This window comes from Salarias fasciatus, chromosome 4 (genome assembly GCF_902148845.1).
Source record: "Salarias fasciatus chromosome 4, fSalaFa1.1, whole genome shotgun sequence".
Lineage (NCBI taxonomy): Eukaryota > Metazoa > Chordata > Actinopteri > Blenniiformes > Blenniidae > Salarias > Salarias fasciatus.
Genome location: NC_043748.1, coordinates 24,095,331 through 24,111,242, shown reverse-complemented (window position 1 = coordinate 24,111,242; position 15,912 = coordinate 24,095,331). Strand labels below are relative to the sequence as shown.

General features: G+C 42.9%; 1 protein-coding gene across 1 annotated transcript; it reads left to right on the top strand.

The window, feature by feature from the left end:
• The first annotated feature begins 670 nt into the window (after positions 1–670).
• LOC115387571 (macrophage mannose receptor 1-like) lies at positions 671–8,667 on the top strand. Its single transcript, XM_030090347.1, has 6 exons — positions 671–729; positions 5,787–5,851; positions 6,588–6,971; positions 7,063–7,383; positions 7,480–7,571; positions 8,243–8,667. Exons 2-6 carry the CDS (start codon positions 5,815–5,817, stop codon positions 8,372–8,374), a joined length of 966 nt encoding a protein of 321 aa, XP_029946207.1. The 5' UTR covers positions 671–729; positions 5,787–5,814; the 3' UTR covers positions 8,375–8,667.
• The last annotated feature ends 7,245 nt before the right edge of the window (positions 8,668–15,912 follow it).

Sequence of the window (15,912 nt, the reverse complement as noted above, 5' to 3'; positions counted from 1 at the left end):
TAGTTTGTTGACGGTGACACATCATTTTCATCATCCGGTCCTTTGAGGTTGGTGTCTTTGTTTCCTGAATTGACACTGTCTGTGTTTGCACAATCTTTTAATTCCCTTGTACACAAGTTAAATGTGAGCACTCTCATTTGGAGCAATGAGTGAAGTGAAGTCCTCCCACTGTAACACCTTCATCTAAAACCACCTCCTCCTGAAAATCCAAAACAGAGAGAGCAGTGGCCACTGGCCAAGAGGGGGCGCTCCGGGTCACTGGAGGCAAATTACCTCGAGAATGGAGACAACGAACAAGTGGAGTGTATCAACACTGATGAGTTTACTGATGTGTTTACGACCCACGTATGCATGTTTGATAAATACAGATTTCTTTGTACTTACACACATTCTAAATTTCATTCATTAGACAGAGTTTAGGACCTTTTCCATGGACTGATGGTGAAAGAAGCTCCTGGTCTCTGTACTGAGAATGTAACTGTGCCACTCAGATTGTGTTTCTTGACAACATATAATGTTCAAAGCAGAGTCCTCAAATATGCCTCAAATGCAAATTCATATATTCAAACATTCTCCTGATCTGCCAAACAAATATGACTGACTGATTCTCCACCCAGTTATGTAGTTGAACTCAGATCTCAAACCAGACTCATTTCCCTGCAGTCACAGGACTAAACTGATCGTGTCAGACTTTGTTTCAACTGTTCTGGTGACTGACGTTTATTTCAGGTAAGAACAAAAACAGACGATGGAGGCCTTCGGTGACTCCCTGTGAAGGACCCGGCTTGGGATGGTTTGGGTAGCGGTGGTGAAAGAAAAGCCTTGAGCTCAAATCAGACCTTCTGTGGTCTAGTTCTGGTGGTTCTGTGTGAAGTGTAGCCTCAGCTTCCTGCAGGGACACTCAGTGTGGTCTTCATCAGCTGCTGGAAAAGATGCTCTAGCTGTACACTACAGGTTGGAATCAGCCGTTCATTGACTGACTTTTTATCTTCTTCAACCAGTCTGTTCTTTTTTAGAACTTAAATTTTATTAGGATTTTTTTTACAGCACAGAGCATTAAGTCAAGTGTTATCAGCCAAAAATTACCATCAATACACAAGACATCAAAATAAATTTTATAGACAGATATTGTAGTACAACAAAGAAAACAAAGAATTACAATCAGATACTAGATGACAGCAATTACCTGATCTAAAGAAAAGGACTTTTACGCCATCAATGACTCGACTGTACGCAATCGCAAGCGACAGACAAGTACCTGAAGTCTTAATGTTTAACATGACACACGGTCAAAAGCCTTTTGGGCATCCAATGATAAAACAGTTGAAATCATTTTATTTTCTTTTTGGTAGGATGTAATATTAAGTAAATGACGTAGATTATTTGCATACAGCCTTCCGGCAATAAATCCCATCTGGTCTGGATGAATAATGTGACATATTACCTCATTTAAACGACGTGCCAGTATAGCTGTTAAGATACGAATATCTCCATTCAGCATAGATAATGGCCTGTAAGAGCCACAATCTGTGGGGTCCTTGCCCTCTTTGTGAAGAACAACTATTGTAGCTTCTGACCAAAATGCTGCCATTGTTTTTGTTTCTAGTGAGAAATGATAAGGATTTAAGAGAAATGGGGTAAGTTCTTCAGCAAAGCATTTGTAAAATTCATTTATGAATCCATCTGGTTCAGGACATTTATTATTTTTAAGAGATGAAATAATCTGTTTTACCTCCCAGCCCTGGATTGGTTCATCTAAATCAGCAGAAGCCGCTTCAGACAACTCTGTGACATTAATATTCGTAAGAAGTTGTCTATTTTAGATGCATCAGGACAGGTGTCAGTATCTTGATAAAGAGATTTATAACACTTTGCAAAGGTCTCAGTTATTTCCTTAGGCTTGATTAGCAATTCATTTCCTGATTTTAATTTATGCACAGTATTAGAGGGTTGTTTCTATAATTTGAAAGCCAAGAACCTGCTTGCTCTACTTCCATGTTCATAATATTGCTGCTTGGCAAATTGCAAATTACCTTCAACCTTTTCTGATAATAACTCCTGAAGTTCTTTACGAGCTGCATTCAATTTAACTGTGAGAAGGTTTGATAATAATCCCTGTTTTTGCTGACCTCCAATTCACTGATTTTGTCCACTAATTCTAATTGTTTAGTCATTTTTTGTTTTCTTTTTTTGCTGTTGCGTAGGAAATTATACTTCCTCTTAAATAGGCTTTTGCACAGTCGCACAATACAAGAGGAGATATGTCAGGTGTGTTGTTAGTATCAAGATACTTCTAAATGTCAGTTTTAATGTGGGTAATGAGTTTTTTATCATTGAGGAGTGAGGCATTAGGTCTTCATTGTTTAGAGGTTGGTATTAAGCCAATATCTCACCGTAGTACTAAAGGGGCATGATCAGACATTGTGATAGGCAAAATATCTTCGATTCTATGCAGTTCAGATTTAGTAGTGAAAAAATAATTAATTCTTGAATATGATGCGTGTCTATTAGAGTAGAATGTGAAGTTTCTGTCTTTGGGAAATTTAGACCTCCATACATCCACTAGGACCGCCTCTGTAACAAATGTTTAAGCATCTTTCCCATTTTGGATGTAGGAGTTTTAAACTGGGGTTGCTTGTGTTATTGTGACATTACGCAATTCAAGTCCCCCCCCCCCCATAAGTAAGTTTTAGATGATGACGTCCTGGGGGAAGTCAACATCCTTCTGGCTGCCAAAGCTAAGGCCTCATTCCCACACACGCGGTCACGGGCGCTGGAGCGGCGTGTTCAGGCGTCCCTTTCTCATCAGCACGGTCTACGTGAGCGGGTTGTCCGCGGCAATGGGCTACTAGTGCAATATATTCAAAGTAATTCCAGAGGCGTTTCGGGAGCGAAAGGATGTTTATTCCCAAGAGCAGGCATCCAAAAACGTGGATCGGCAGCATAGATTGTAAATAAAGGATCGGCAGTCAAAAACACACATCACAATTCGGCTTCCGTAGCTCCGGCTTAGACTGCATAGACCTAAAGATATAGATCTCTAGATATATGTATCTAGACACGCGCGCTCCTCTCAACTACGCCAAGTAGTAAATTCAAACTAACATATATCTGCATATATGACAACTCGGCCCTGTCTTCATTGTTTTCAATGGGACCCGCTCCAAGCCGCGCGAATAATAGACGGAGCAGAACCCTGGAAAAAGCCTCTTGTGTGATCAGTTTGTGGCAGACTTGAGCTCAATACATGCATAGAAAGCCTAGCTGACACGAGATGTGCGTTTATGTCATTGGTTTCAATGGGACACCGTGCACAGCCCGCTCAAGTTCGCGCAGAAAAATAGACTTGATTTCTATTTAGAAATCGCTGCGCGGATTTGAACGGGCCATGCGTGTTCCCCACTCGTGGAGTGTGAAAGGACTGATCTGTTTGCATGCAGTTCTGACTTTTCCACGCAGACACCGTGCAAACCCGGTCAGATCCGTGCCCGCACAGCCGCGTATGTGTGAATGAGGCCTAAGTAATGATAAAGTACCTTCGGAATCTCTAATGGAAGATGTGAACACAGCACTGCTAACTATCCCTACCAGCACAATCACTGAGACCAATCAGCTGATGTATGCAACAGTAACAGCTATTGTAGAGACGCTTGGCTACAAGATGAACAGCGTGAGTAGCCGGAGTGACCAAGAACCTCCATGGGAAAGAAGACTGGAGGCAAAAATCATGGACATGTCACCCATTGAGCATGTTTGGGATGTACCTGACCGACCTATACGACAGCCTGTACCAGTTCCCACTAATATCCAGCAACTTCGCACAGCTTTGGAAGAGAAGTGGCCCAACATTCCACAGGCCACAATTGACAATCTGATAAACTCAATGCGAAGAAGATGTTTAGACAGATTTGTGAACAATATTTGAAAGAAATGGTAATATTGTGTATCTGGAATGAATTTTAGATCTTTAAAGCAATACTCCGGAGATTTTGGACCCACGCCTAATCCCTACCATTTACAAAGTGAGATAAGCTCATAAATACCTTTTTTGTGTCTGTGCGTCCAGTGCCTGGCTAACAGATGTTAGCATCGTAGTTAGCTTAGCTCAGCTGCTGGAGGTGAAGAGGAGACAGAGCCGGACTGACGAAAGTGGACAAAATCCTCCTTCCAGTGGTCCAGGGGACGGCGTATTAGCACGTGAAGTAAATCCCAATGGTTAGAAAACATTTAAAAAAACATGTTTTCTTTTCAATCTGTTAAATAACATTTTGATACACACAGACTTGCGCATGCGCAGTGCTCCACGGAAGGATATACCAGAGCACAACAGTAGCAGCCATAGACTCAGCCGCTGTGCACCGGTATATCCTTCCGCGGAATCCGGGAAAATGCTGATTCTCCAGCCGTTGTACTTCAGAGAGGTATTCTCTCTGGTTCTTCTCCAAATATCCACAGCATCACCATCATAGTGCATCTTGGCAACTATTACCCCGGGTCTGTTGTCTGGCTTCCTGGGAGTGAGTGTGCGGTGTGAGCGATCCACCTTTACATCACAGTCCAACTGCAAGACTTCTCTGAGTATTTTAGACACTTCATGTGGGTGACTTGAGGTAGATTCAGGGATGCCTACAATGCGTATGTTTCCACGCCGCATCCGTCCCTCCATATCTTAGCACTTGTTGCGCAGAGACTTAATTTCGCGTTGAAGCTCTTTCACAGCGCTTGTGAGCATGGTTGTGCCATCTGACCAAGTGGACAAATCTTTCTTGACATGTTGAATATCGGCTTCAACAGCATCAAATTGAGCGCTCACAGACAAAGCGCTGTTAGCTCGCTCAGACCGGATAGCCTGGACATCAGTTTTGAGTGCGACAAAGTCGTTTGCAAAAGTGTTCTTGAACTCCTCCCTGATGATTTGTGTTAAGTCTTCCCGCAGAGAAATCAAGATTTGGGCTTTGAGGCTTTCAATCGTGTCTTGGGACGTTCCTGGTTTCTGGGACTCCTCATTTTTCTCCATCTCTGCTACTTGTAGCCTCATATTTGTCCTGCTAGCCCCCTGGTTCGTCGTGCCGTCAAAGTTGAATTTCTGGAGTTTCTCGGTCATATTGCTGAAATATAGTCAGATTCTCCTGTCCCTTAAAATCAAGGGATGACGAGAGGCAAGTGCATGAAGAAAACTTACAAGAATGTGTCAATTTTAAAAATGAAATGCGCAAAAGTTTGCAGGACCTTACTTACTTTTTACTTACTTCATATTGGCTCAGTAGCGCCCCCTGAACCAGTCTGTTCTTTCACTCCATTCTCTGAGAACCCTGGATATGGTTCTGTGTGGAAATCCCAGTAGATCAGCAGGTTAGAGATATCCAGACTAGTTTGTCTGCTTTGAACAGCCATGCCGATGTCACTTATATCACCTTTCTTCCACATTCAATTTGAACTTCAGCGCCAATGAGAAGAAACACAACTTTCTGCTGGAAATGTTTTGAGTGGGTCTGTGATGATCACTGGTGATGATCACCTGTCCTCTCCTGGTGTGCCTGTCCTCAGCTGTCCTCACCTGTCCTCACCTGTCCTCACCTGTCCATGTCCATGGTTAGCTGGGGTTGGCACCAGCAACCCACAACCCTGATAAAGTGGTCTAAAAAAAATTGATGGATGGATGGATGTTATTCCGTTTTTTGGTTGGGGGGTGTTGTACTTTCATTTTTTTTTTCATGTCTCATCATGATCATCATCATCATCATCATCATTTTCCTTATTATCTAACCATCCTTTGCCTCTTCCAGGTGCAGGCGATCCCTCTGAAGACTAATAATGAGGCAGACTGAAATTCATCTGATGGTCATATCAGGTCAGTCCAAGTCATTCATTTCACCTCTGAGCCACACTGTTTTCCTTCTTCACGACCATTCATGGCATTACTTTAAGCTGTCGTCTCTGTTACTGTTCCACAAGACTCCTTTCTGGAGAAATTGTCCCATATAAATCCTGAATGAACACATCATTCCTGACAGTAGGAGGAGAGACGTCCAGTTCACACTGTCTTCAGGGTATACTGTATTCATAGAACGTGTGATGTGTGAGCAAGTTAGCTTCTCCTGAATATCGGTGGCTTGTCTTAAATGTTTGTAGTTCCTTCTTCCCATTGGCTAAATATCTTTCTTTCTACAAGTGACCACTTGAACATCGAAATACATCTTCCACCTTGGAGTTTAAGCATGCCTACCTGTGTTATATCTCTGTTCTGGAATTATTTCAGCATCGTTATCAGTAGATATCAGAGTCAGGAATTTGAAGTTGGACATAATCAGCATTTTGGATATTGGCAAAAATACCAATATCGGACATCCCTATTGATGTTTTAAAAATCTGATAAGGCATACACGTTGGTGCAGTGGCTAGCACTCTCACCAGGAAGGTTGTGGTTTCAGATCAGAGGAAGGTGTTTCTGGGTAACGTTTGCATGTTTGCCTGCGGACTCTGGTTTCCTCCCATGGTCCAAACACATGTATGTGAGGTGAAGTGATGACCGGTGTGGGTGTGAATGTCACTCTGCATCAGCGTGAATCTCTGTTTTGCTACCACAGGACTGTGTTTCCTGCCTGCCTGTTTCCCTCATGACTACATCCTCGTTCAGCAAGCGTTCACTTTCCCTGAAGCTCAGAGCTACTGCAGAGATAAGTACACTGACCTGGCCGTGGTGCACAGTGAGCACGACTTTGAGAAGTTCACTGAGCTCGTCCAGCCGAGAATGAGCGTCTGGATCGGACTCCAACCCGACACTGAGGCGTGGCGCTGGTCTCTGGACGACCAGGATCATTACGGTGAAGGAGAGGCTGGTTTTAGGAGGTGGAGCAATGGTGAACCCAATGAAGCTTCCATGTATGAAGTCTGCGTGTTTATGACGGAGTCTGGCACTTGGTTCGATCAGCCGTGTTCTTTCCCATACACCTTTGTCTGCTACAGCAAAAGTAATGAAAACATTATGAGTGTTGTGAGTCTATGAGCGTCCAGGGCTGCATCCCGTCCAGCTGCTCAGACCACCGCTCTGTTTGTTTCCAGCTGACTCCAGCTTCGTCTATGTAAACGAGGAGAAGACATGGGATGAAGCTCAGAGCTTCTGCAGGAGCAAACACACTGACCTGGCCAGCGTGAGGAACCTGGCCGAGAACGAAGAGGTGAGGGGGCTGAGCGCCAAGTTCCCCCTCTGGATCGGGCTCTACAGAGAGGCGTGGAAGTGGTCTGATGGGAGAGTTGTCTCTTTCGACAACTGGGCTCCCAACTACCCCCGTGGGAGAGGCAATCCCGTCTGCGTTGGTTCGGTTCAAGGACAGTGGGTCAATTATCAGTGCGAACAGAGGTGGTACTTCGTCTGTTACAAAGGTGAGTTTGGGTTCATGTGTAATTCAACATTCAGAAAGCTTCTTCAGTGTTTTCCATCCACTCTTTCCCTCTCTATCTTCTATTTCCATGAAGCAGATGTGAAACAGAAGATGGTTGTGAAGCTTGGACTGCAGAGATCGGACAGTTCTGTGGATGAGGAGGAGCTTCAAAAGCAGATGTTGGGATGGGTAATGATTCATCCGCTCATCCGGCAGATATAATCTCTCCTGGAATTACCGCAAAGCCTCGTCCCAGAACTCTGAGACGCTGTGTAACTAGTCAGTCTCTACAGAGAGGAATAGGCCAGCACGGCCGCCATGTTGAAATGGAGCAAAGAGAAAACAAACCTGCTTCTCAACAAATATGTCTGACTGTTTTTGTCTATGTATATGTCTAAACATTTCAACTTGGTTTTAACTTTTCAACAAAAGACATTACACTATAACGATAAAACACCAAAATATATCATTAAACAAGAGCTAATACTACAGAATTAAAGAGTACTAAACATGTCTGTGTAGCTAGGCTGTAGACAGATTAGCGGGCATCAATGAACAGTTTCTCACTTGGGAAAGGTTTTTTTTTGCTCTTTGGTCATTTCATTTGGCTGATGGGAACAATGGCTGCATAAAAGTCCAGATTCGATCATGACTGAATCCAAATGAACAGATTGTTTTGGTCATGACCTGAAGTTTCTCACCATCAGAGGGGTTGAGGACACAGACCGAGAGCTATATGAGATTTATACTATTTACATGTTAGAAATGAAGAACTGGAAACAAAGGAAGTTAAAGGCTGCTGAAGGTCATGTGGTTTTACTCAGTTACAAAAAGATTTCTGCCTTTGTGTGTTTTTACAGTTCAATGGACGAGTGAAGGAGTTGGGACTAGAGCAAGAAATCAGTGTGTCATGGATGAAGCAGGCCGACGGAAAGATCTTCCATCATTTCACTGAAGAGGAGGAAAACAGCCCGAGCTGTCCCATGAAATAAAAGCCTTCACTCATTGGCTTTTGTTGCTGGTAGCTGCACTTTTTGGTTACAGACAGAATCAGAATCAGTCAAAAACAGGTTTATTGCCAAGTTCCTATACCAGGAATTTGTTTTGGTGGAAGTGCAAACATAGACAAAAGAAGGAACAGATGTAAATCGCAGCAACAGTAAAAATAAATATGGCGGGGATTTAAAGAATCAACATAATTGACAAAAATTACAAGATTACAGAGGTCAAAGGTATTTACAGTGATGTTTATGGGGCTGATGATTGTCCATAGTGTGTAGTCGGATACTGTCGGTTACTAATGTGTGTGTGTGTGTGTGTGTGTGTGGGGGGGGGTGACCAGGGTGGGAGGGTCTATCCAGGGTGGGAGGGGTCAGCCACCATCTTGCCTGCACGCCTCAGGGTCCTGGAGGTGTACAGGTCATGGAGGGAAGGCAGTCGACTCTCTGCAGTCTGTCCTTGTCCCGTGGCTGCAGCGACCCAGACGGTGATGGAGGAGGTGAGGATGGGCTCTGTGACGGAGGAGTAGAAGTGCAAAGTCATCTTCGCTGGCAGGCTGGACTTCTTCAGCAGCAGACAAACAACAAACATCAAATTCAGTGGTATTTCTTTGTCCGTTTGCCTTTCATCTTCTTCTGAATGTGCAGTGGGATTCCTGATCCAGCCACCAGAGGCCGACATAAATCTCATCATCATTTACAGCCCAGTCTTTTAACTGAGCTCCCAACATGAAGATTAGCTTCTGAAGTCGTCACTTAGCTTTCTACATGGATCTTGAGTCACAACACTGAATACATTTGCTCTGCAACAGTGACTCATTCTGACCATGTTTCATCGTATTTATGTATTGCTCAACACAGCATTTGACACACGTCTTGCTTTTATGAGAGGACTGTCAAAGGATCAATTTTTTAGAATGGCGATTAATTGCATGATACCCATAGTCAATCGCGATTAATCACACTTTGAATTTTATTTTTTAAATTGTGTTGTTTTGCATTTGAAGGCACTTTCCAGCCCATAATATAAAGCATTCATCAGTTCAAAAGTTGGATTTTAAGTCATTGTTGAAGTTTCAGCATGGAGACTTCCTGCAGCGAATGATTTCTGACCACAGCGTCTCGATCGGGAATCAAACGCAGAGAAAGATTTTAATTTTTAGACCTTGTTGGATTTTAGTTTAAAATAAAGTGAAATGTAGACCAACTTAATACAATGTAAACTGAAGAACAGTCCTAAGCCTACGTTTGTGATCAACCACGATTAACAACATTAATCTGTTTTCATCCTACATTAATTAATCATGGGATGAACTCTGACAGCCCTATCTTAAGATCTTTTATTTCCTAAACCTGTCTTATCACTTCTTGAAGCTTCGCAATTTTTTAATTAAAAAATGTTTTTCTTCTCTTCGCCTATAAACAGCTATAAAAAGCTGAACTGTCGAAGAAAGATTGTAGACAACTCCTGGCAGCCTCAGATTATTGATTCTGTGATTTTCTCTCTCTCCTGCAAGAGCTTTTATTAAAATACCTTTTGAATCGTTTCAGTTAATCCAACACTGATTTCTTTGTTTCCTTAAGATTTTACTAGGAAAACAGTAGAATAACTGCAGGGACAGTCTCCTCCTGAGGCTGGTTCAACAGACAGTCTCTTGGATTATTTTCCTCATTCTGTAAAGCTTGGGTCATGGAAATATTTAAGTCTTTAATTCTCTCGCCTGGCTGAAGCTCAGTGGGAATCAAATCTCTAAATCCTGCTTCTACTGCATTACAGGAAAATGCGTTGAAGTGTTTTTGGCTGAACTAGCTTCCTTAAATTGAACTTTTCTCTCTTTTCTTTTCTCCAAAACATTTTAAAATGGAATTTTAGGGTTTGAGTGAGCTCAGTTCTGAAACCTTTCTGGATACTGCAGCTTCAGTCTGGGCAGCAGGGTGGCGCTAGTGGTCATCCAGTATCAGAGGGGAGCAAGGAGAACCAGCTGATCGTATGGTCACATGTGGAAAACTGCTTTTTGAGAAAAAATGTTTATTTCAATCCTTTTTCTGGTTGTAGCTTCAAATGTTTGCACTTTCATTGTGTATTTGTATTTTGACATTTCTTTACATAACAAGTGCTTTATTAAAAAAATGACTTGTGTTATTTTCTACAGTGTCAAAAAGAGGAAAGAGGAAACTCTTTCATGGTTAAAACCTTCCAGCAGATGAAACTGCAAGAAAGACAAGCAGGTTTGTTGGAGGCTGCAAACAAAGAAGGATTAATTTAATGGAGAAATGCAAAGAAGTGGAGGAAGTGGACTGGACAGGTGGTGGGAGGCTGAGAGGGAGGTTTCACCGGGACGGACTCAAAGAAAATAAGAGTTCCTGGAGAAGAGGAGAGAGCTGGAGAAGGATTCCACTGTGAGATACTGAGAGGAGAGCAATCAGTCAAATCCCCTTGATGGCTAAAAGTGACAGTTTTCATCCTGTTCTCATGTAACTCATTCACTTTTCAACAGCGATCACGACGAAGACGTTGGTGAAGGTGATGCTGAGGATCCATCTAACGCATTACAGTGACAGCTCTAACAACGTTTTGCCAATAATATAATAACTGAAGTATTTTAGAAAATCCCTTGAAAGCGTCATAACTGCAGCTCATAATGTGACGATACGTCATGAGGTTTTATACAGTTTGACAGTAAAACAGACGTAGTGGAAGCCACAGTCGTCACACGTCCTTAAATCTGTTTTGTTGTTTTATTCCATTATCACCTCCAGAATGCTCATAACGATTATGTTTCTGACAGTTCTTGCTTCTTAAAAAGCTTCAAGAGTGGAACCTGGCTGAGTTGATCCCAACATTTGGATGTGAAAATGTCCAACACAAAGTGAAATACCATGTGAATTAATCTACAAATAAACTAATTGCATGCTCATTCTATTCTCATATTTCTGTCAAATAGTGCTTTCTCTGCTCCTGCCTCCCTGCACATCAGTGTATGTCATGTTGTTTCTTGCAGCTCAACAGATAAACAAAGATATTTTCTTTCAGCTGGATAAAAAACAGCTTGGCCTCCCTCTTCCTACTCGTTGTACCACACCTCAAGTTCCAGCATAGCTTAAAAAATGTATTGGAGGTACGCCTTGCATCACAGGACTGGACATAATGGGTTACCTGTGCATCAAGTGTTAAAAGTCTGCAGGAAAGAATGTCAGACAGTCTTTCAGCCCCCGGAGGGTAATGCATAATGTACACTCCACATCAACATTTTTTCAATTCGCTCAGCTTGGTTGTCAGCGTTCATTTAACCAAATAAGATCATTCAGGAGACATTTGTTAGCTCATGCTGCAAGACAGAGTTGCACTTAGCTCGTCTAAAGTCTTAACCCTCGCAGAAATATAGTGCCATAAGAGATGTTGTTGGACACACATCCAGTCTAGTCAAAGATGAAGTTGATGGTTTGAAAATCAAAATGGCTTCTTTTTTAAGAGGTATTGGACAGCCTGAAACTCCTGGATGTGAAGAACTGCTCCAGCAGTTTGATTCAGCTGCTGTACCATTCAAGGGCTTTGAGTCCGAATACAAACAAATGAAATGCTTCACAGGTTCTGAATACTTTGTGCAGCCAGAGGCAGTACCTCTCCCTGGCTCTTCCTACACACTGGTAACTACCAAGGATACAGGTGCTGGAAAACAAGTGGCAATTCAGGACACTTTCCAGGTGCTGCCCTTGAAACAAATGCTGAAGCTCATCTTGGAAAGTCCAGGCACAGTGGAAAAAATCACTGAGTGGCGAAAACAGCAAAGCACAGCCCTTGAGGATTTCAGAGATGGTACAGCCTACCAGACTAATACACTTTTGTCAGAGGAGTCCTCTGTCCTGTTACTTCTTTACTGTGATGACTGTGAGATGGTGAATCCCCTCGGCTCAAAAACCTCAGTTCACCAGCTTGGGTTCTTCTGCTACACTATCAAGGGTTTGCCACCAGAGTATCACTCAAGTCCCAAGTCTCACTTTTTGTTGGCAGATTAAAAAACTGATGACGTTAAGACATATGGCATAAATACAATTCTTGAGTCAATTGTGAACGAAATCAAGGAGCTGGAGGATGAGGGCATACAGATGAACACTATTCCTTTCACAGGTCTTGTAAAGGCTGGTGTAGCTCAGGTCTGCGGAGACAACCTTGGACTTGGACAGCATCCTTGGTCACACAGAAAGCTTTGCTGCAAACAGTGGGTGTCGATGGTGTCGGGTACAAAGAGAGGGGCTCAAGGTTCAGACTGTTGAGGATTCTGCATGAATCCACGATCAAGTCAACTACAACACAGATCTTCTTGTGGATCAAAGTGAAACTGGCATCAAAAGAGACAGTTCTCTCCACAAGTTGAACAAAGTTGACAAAAGGTGGGGGGGCCCATCCAGCACCCCACTCACGGCTCCCGACGCAGCATGCAGGCACCGCGCTGCTCCGTGCCTCCTCACCCCCCGGTCTGACACCGGATGCAGGCACCGTGCCGCACCGCTCCGGGCGCTGTATCCGCACGCTGCACCGCTCCGCGGCGAGCTGCACGCCGCACCTTGTGGCGCAATGGCAGTGTGTCTGACTCCAGATCAGAAGGCTGTGTGTTCAAATCACGTCAGGGTCAAACGTTTGCTGTCCTTCATCGCATTGATACTGAAATCAGGTGGACTGGAGTCACAGCTTGTAGAGGCAGTGATTCTCTAGTTGGGCACCGCTTCAGAAAACTCTCCTCCAGGATCTCTGCTGAGTCCGGAGCCTCCTGAGCTCACCAGGCCCTGCAGGACTCCTCCTGCAGCTCCACAGCTCAGCATGACTGAACATATTTACATGAAGCACATCACAGGTCCTTGAACGCAGCACAGCTTCAGGTTTCCTCTGTCTCTGCACTGCTGGATCTAAACTCCGCTCATCAGCTGAATGGCTCCACCTGCAGGCTGCAGGAAGTATTGCTGCTTCACCTGCACCAGATTCAACAAGGGCTGTTCTTCTGATGGGCTGACTGAACGTGTTACATGTGATAAAGACAAACAAAGAAACGCTAGGCTAGATTTAGGAAGATATGACCAAAACACTTTTATTTATTTATTTTTTTTAGAATTCTAGGTTTTGTTTTAGACAAACTGATTCATTCCATCGTTGTGCAGATTACACATCTGATACTGATACTGATCTAAGAATTTTTCTACTTCCAATTTACAGGTTTTGCATGTTTTTTAGTGAAGCTTAATCTCTTTATTTTTAATCCAGTTGATATTCTTTGTGTATCTTTCTAATTGTTTGTTGTAATTTATCAGTAAATTTCACATCACCGTACATCTCAATATCCCAAAATGATTTTAAATCATCCAAAACTGAAGGAGCGATCCACATTTGAAGGAGTAAAGATGTTAATTCAGTGTTTCACTCTTCATTCTCATGCTGAAGTCGATCTGTGGATGAAGATAAAATGACTGGATGATTTTTCTGTAACTGGGTTCAGTCTCTGAGTCTGAATCTCACTGAACATCTAATATTTAATCTGAATTCATTGTGTTATTTTCACTCACCTCCTAGAAACGAGAGGTGGCGAGAACTTGTTGTCTGCAAAAGAAAAGCCAGACGTTCGGTAAACATGTACGACTCTGGCAGAGATATCCAAACTGTCAACATGGCCTCTCTCCAGTCCGCCTTCAGAGTTTTCTGTCACCTGGTGGTTTTCTGTCTGTACTTCATCTCCACTCTGCTCATGGTGTCTGCATATCGACAGAGAGCCACAGGGAACCGAATGACCAATCAACCAACTCATCAGTCAGATGATCGACAACAACCGTCCTGCCGACTGACCAGCTGACCACTGCGTTCACACTGCAGGTCTTTATGCTCAGTTTAGATTTCTTCACTCTACATTTTAAACGCCTCCTCCATCAGACTGCAGTGTGACTGTGATACGACCAGAAAGTGAACGGCACACCCAGCAGTGCAGCAGATACAAACCTGGCACAAATACTCCTGAGGCGCTGCTTTTTTGAAAAATACACTGACCACCTGAAATTCAACATGGCTGCCCATTTTTTCAAGATGGCCGTCGTAATCAATAACTGAGTATTACTTTTTACAATAAAGATGCACAAACTTGACCAATATGGATGATTGTGTCACCAAATTATACATTTTACACCTCCGGCAAACATGCTGAGCAGGGATTGGAGGATAGAGTGTTGATGTCATGATCAGTATAACCAGTGAGAATCCGCTCTGAGGATGCTGAGCTGTTACTGTTGTTGTGCAGAATGAATACAACTTTCAGATTTTTGGCAAACTTGAAAGATTTGGTGTTTGTGGTCACTTCCTGTTTCAAGAGAAACAGTCAGACTTCCAGTTCCACTGTGGCCCTCAGTGTGGTGACACTGCAGGATGGTTCAGTCCTGCCAGGTTAGAGTACAGAGCGTCACTTTATTACAGTTTTTCTCAAATGCTAAAACACAAAAGCCAATCTTCTAAACCAAATGACCACTTGTCTAAACACATCTCCAGCCATCATTTGCCAGTATCATAAACACATTTCACATGAAGACACAATTCACAAAACACAATCCTCCGTTCTCATAAATCTAAACTCTTTTTTCCTTGCTAAAACACAAGTTGCAAAAAAAAAAACCTCTGCTCATATTCTCAAATGAAAGCTCATGTGATGCAAAATGCTCGCCACAGGCAGCAATGTTTGGACACAATGAACACACGTGCCGTCATTCATTACACACAACGACTCCAAACTGAAGACACCTGTTGCTAATGCATCCTCCTGGACCGCCAACAACCCCATCCTGGGCCCGCACATCGTTTGGGACGATGTCCGCTTCCACAGAACAAACCAGATCAGAGAGTGGCTCACCACCAACAGCCACCAGTTTTTAAACGTCTGTCTGCTGCCCTACTCCCTCTACAGGGTTCAGGAAAGGGGTTGAGGTGTGTTCCAGTAGTGTACATGCAGTATTTTCTGTAGATTTATACTCTTCATATGAAACTGACAAATCTAAATGCCTAATCCTCAGGGATCTAACACGATCCGTTACTGTAAAGTTTCTAAAAATATGCTTTGGCAGTTATGAAACAAAGAACCTTCTCACAAATTGAGCGTCGTGTTTTCAATAGTTCTGCTGTAGTGTGTAAAGATGTGTGTAGTGTTTACATTTTTGAAAGCTTCGAACTGCTCTTTTGGTGTGAAAGTTTGAGTTTTGAAGCGAGAAGGTGTGGTTGTGTTTATGCAGCTTCAGGAAAGCGTGTTGTGTTTAGACATTGGGGAACATAGAGGAAACGTTTGTGAAATGTGTTTTAGCATTTGAGAAAAACTGTAACGCCAAACTGGGAAATTCTGGAAGGTTCCTCTGTCACTGTGACAGAAATAACTTTCAAAGTGACTAACCGAGTTTCTGATGGTGAGGAACGGTTTGATTTGTTAAAAGCGTCTCACATGTCGCTCTCACACACAATGCTTGGATGATTTAAAAACTAAATCCAACACAATATAACTGGAAAAGATGTC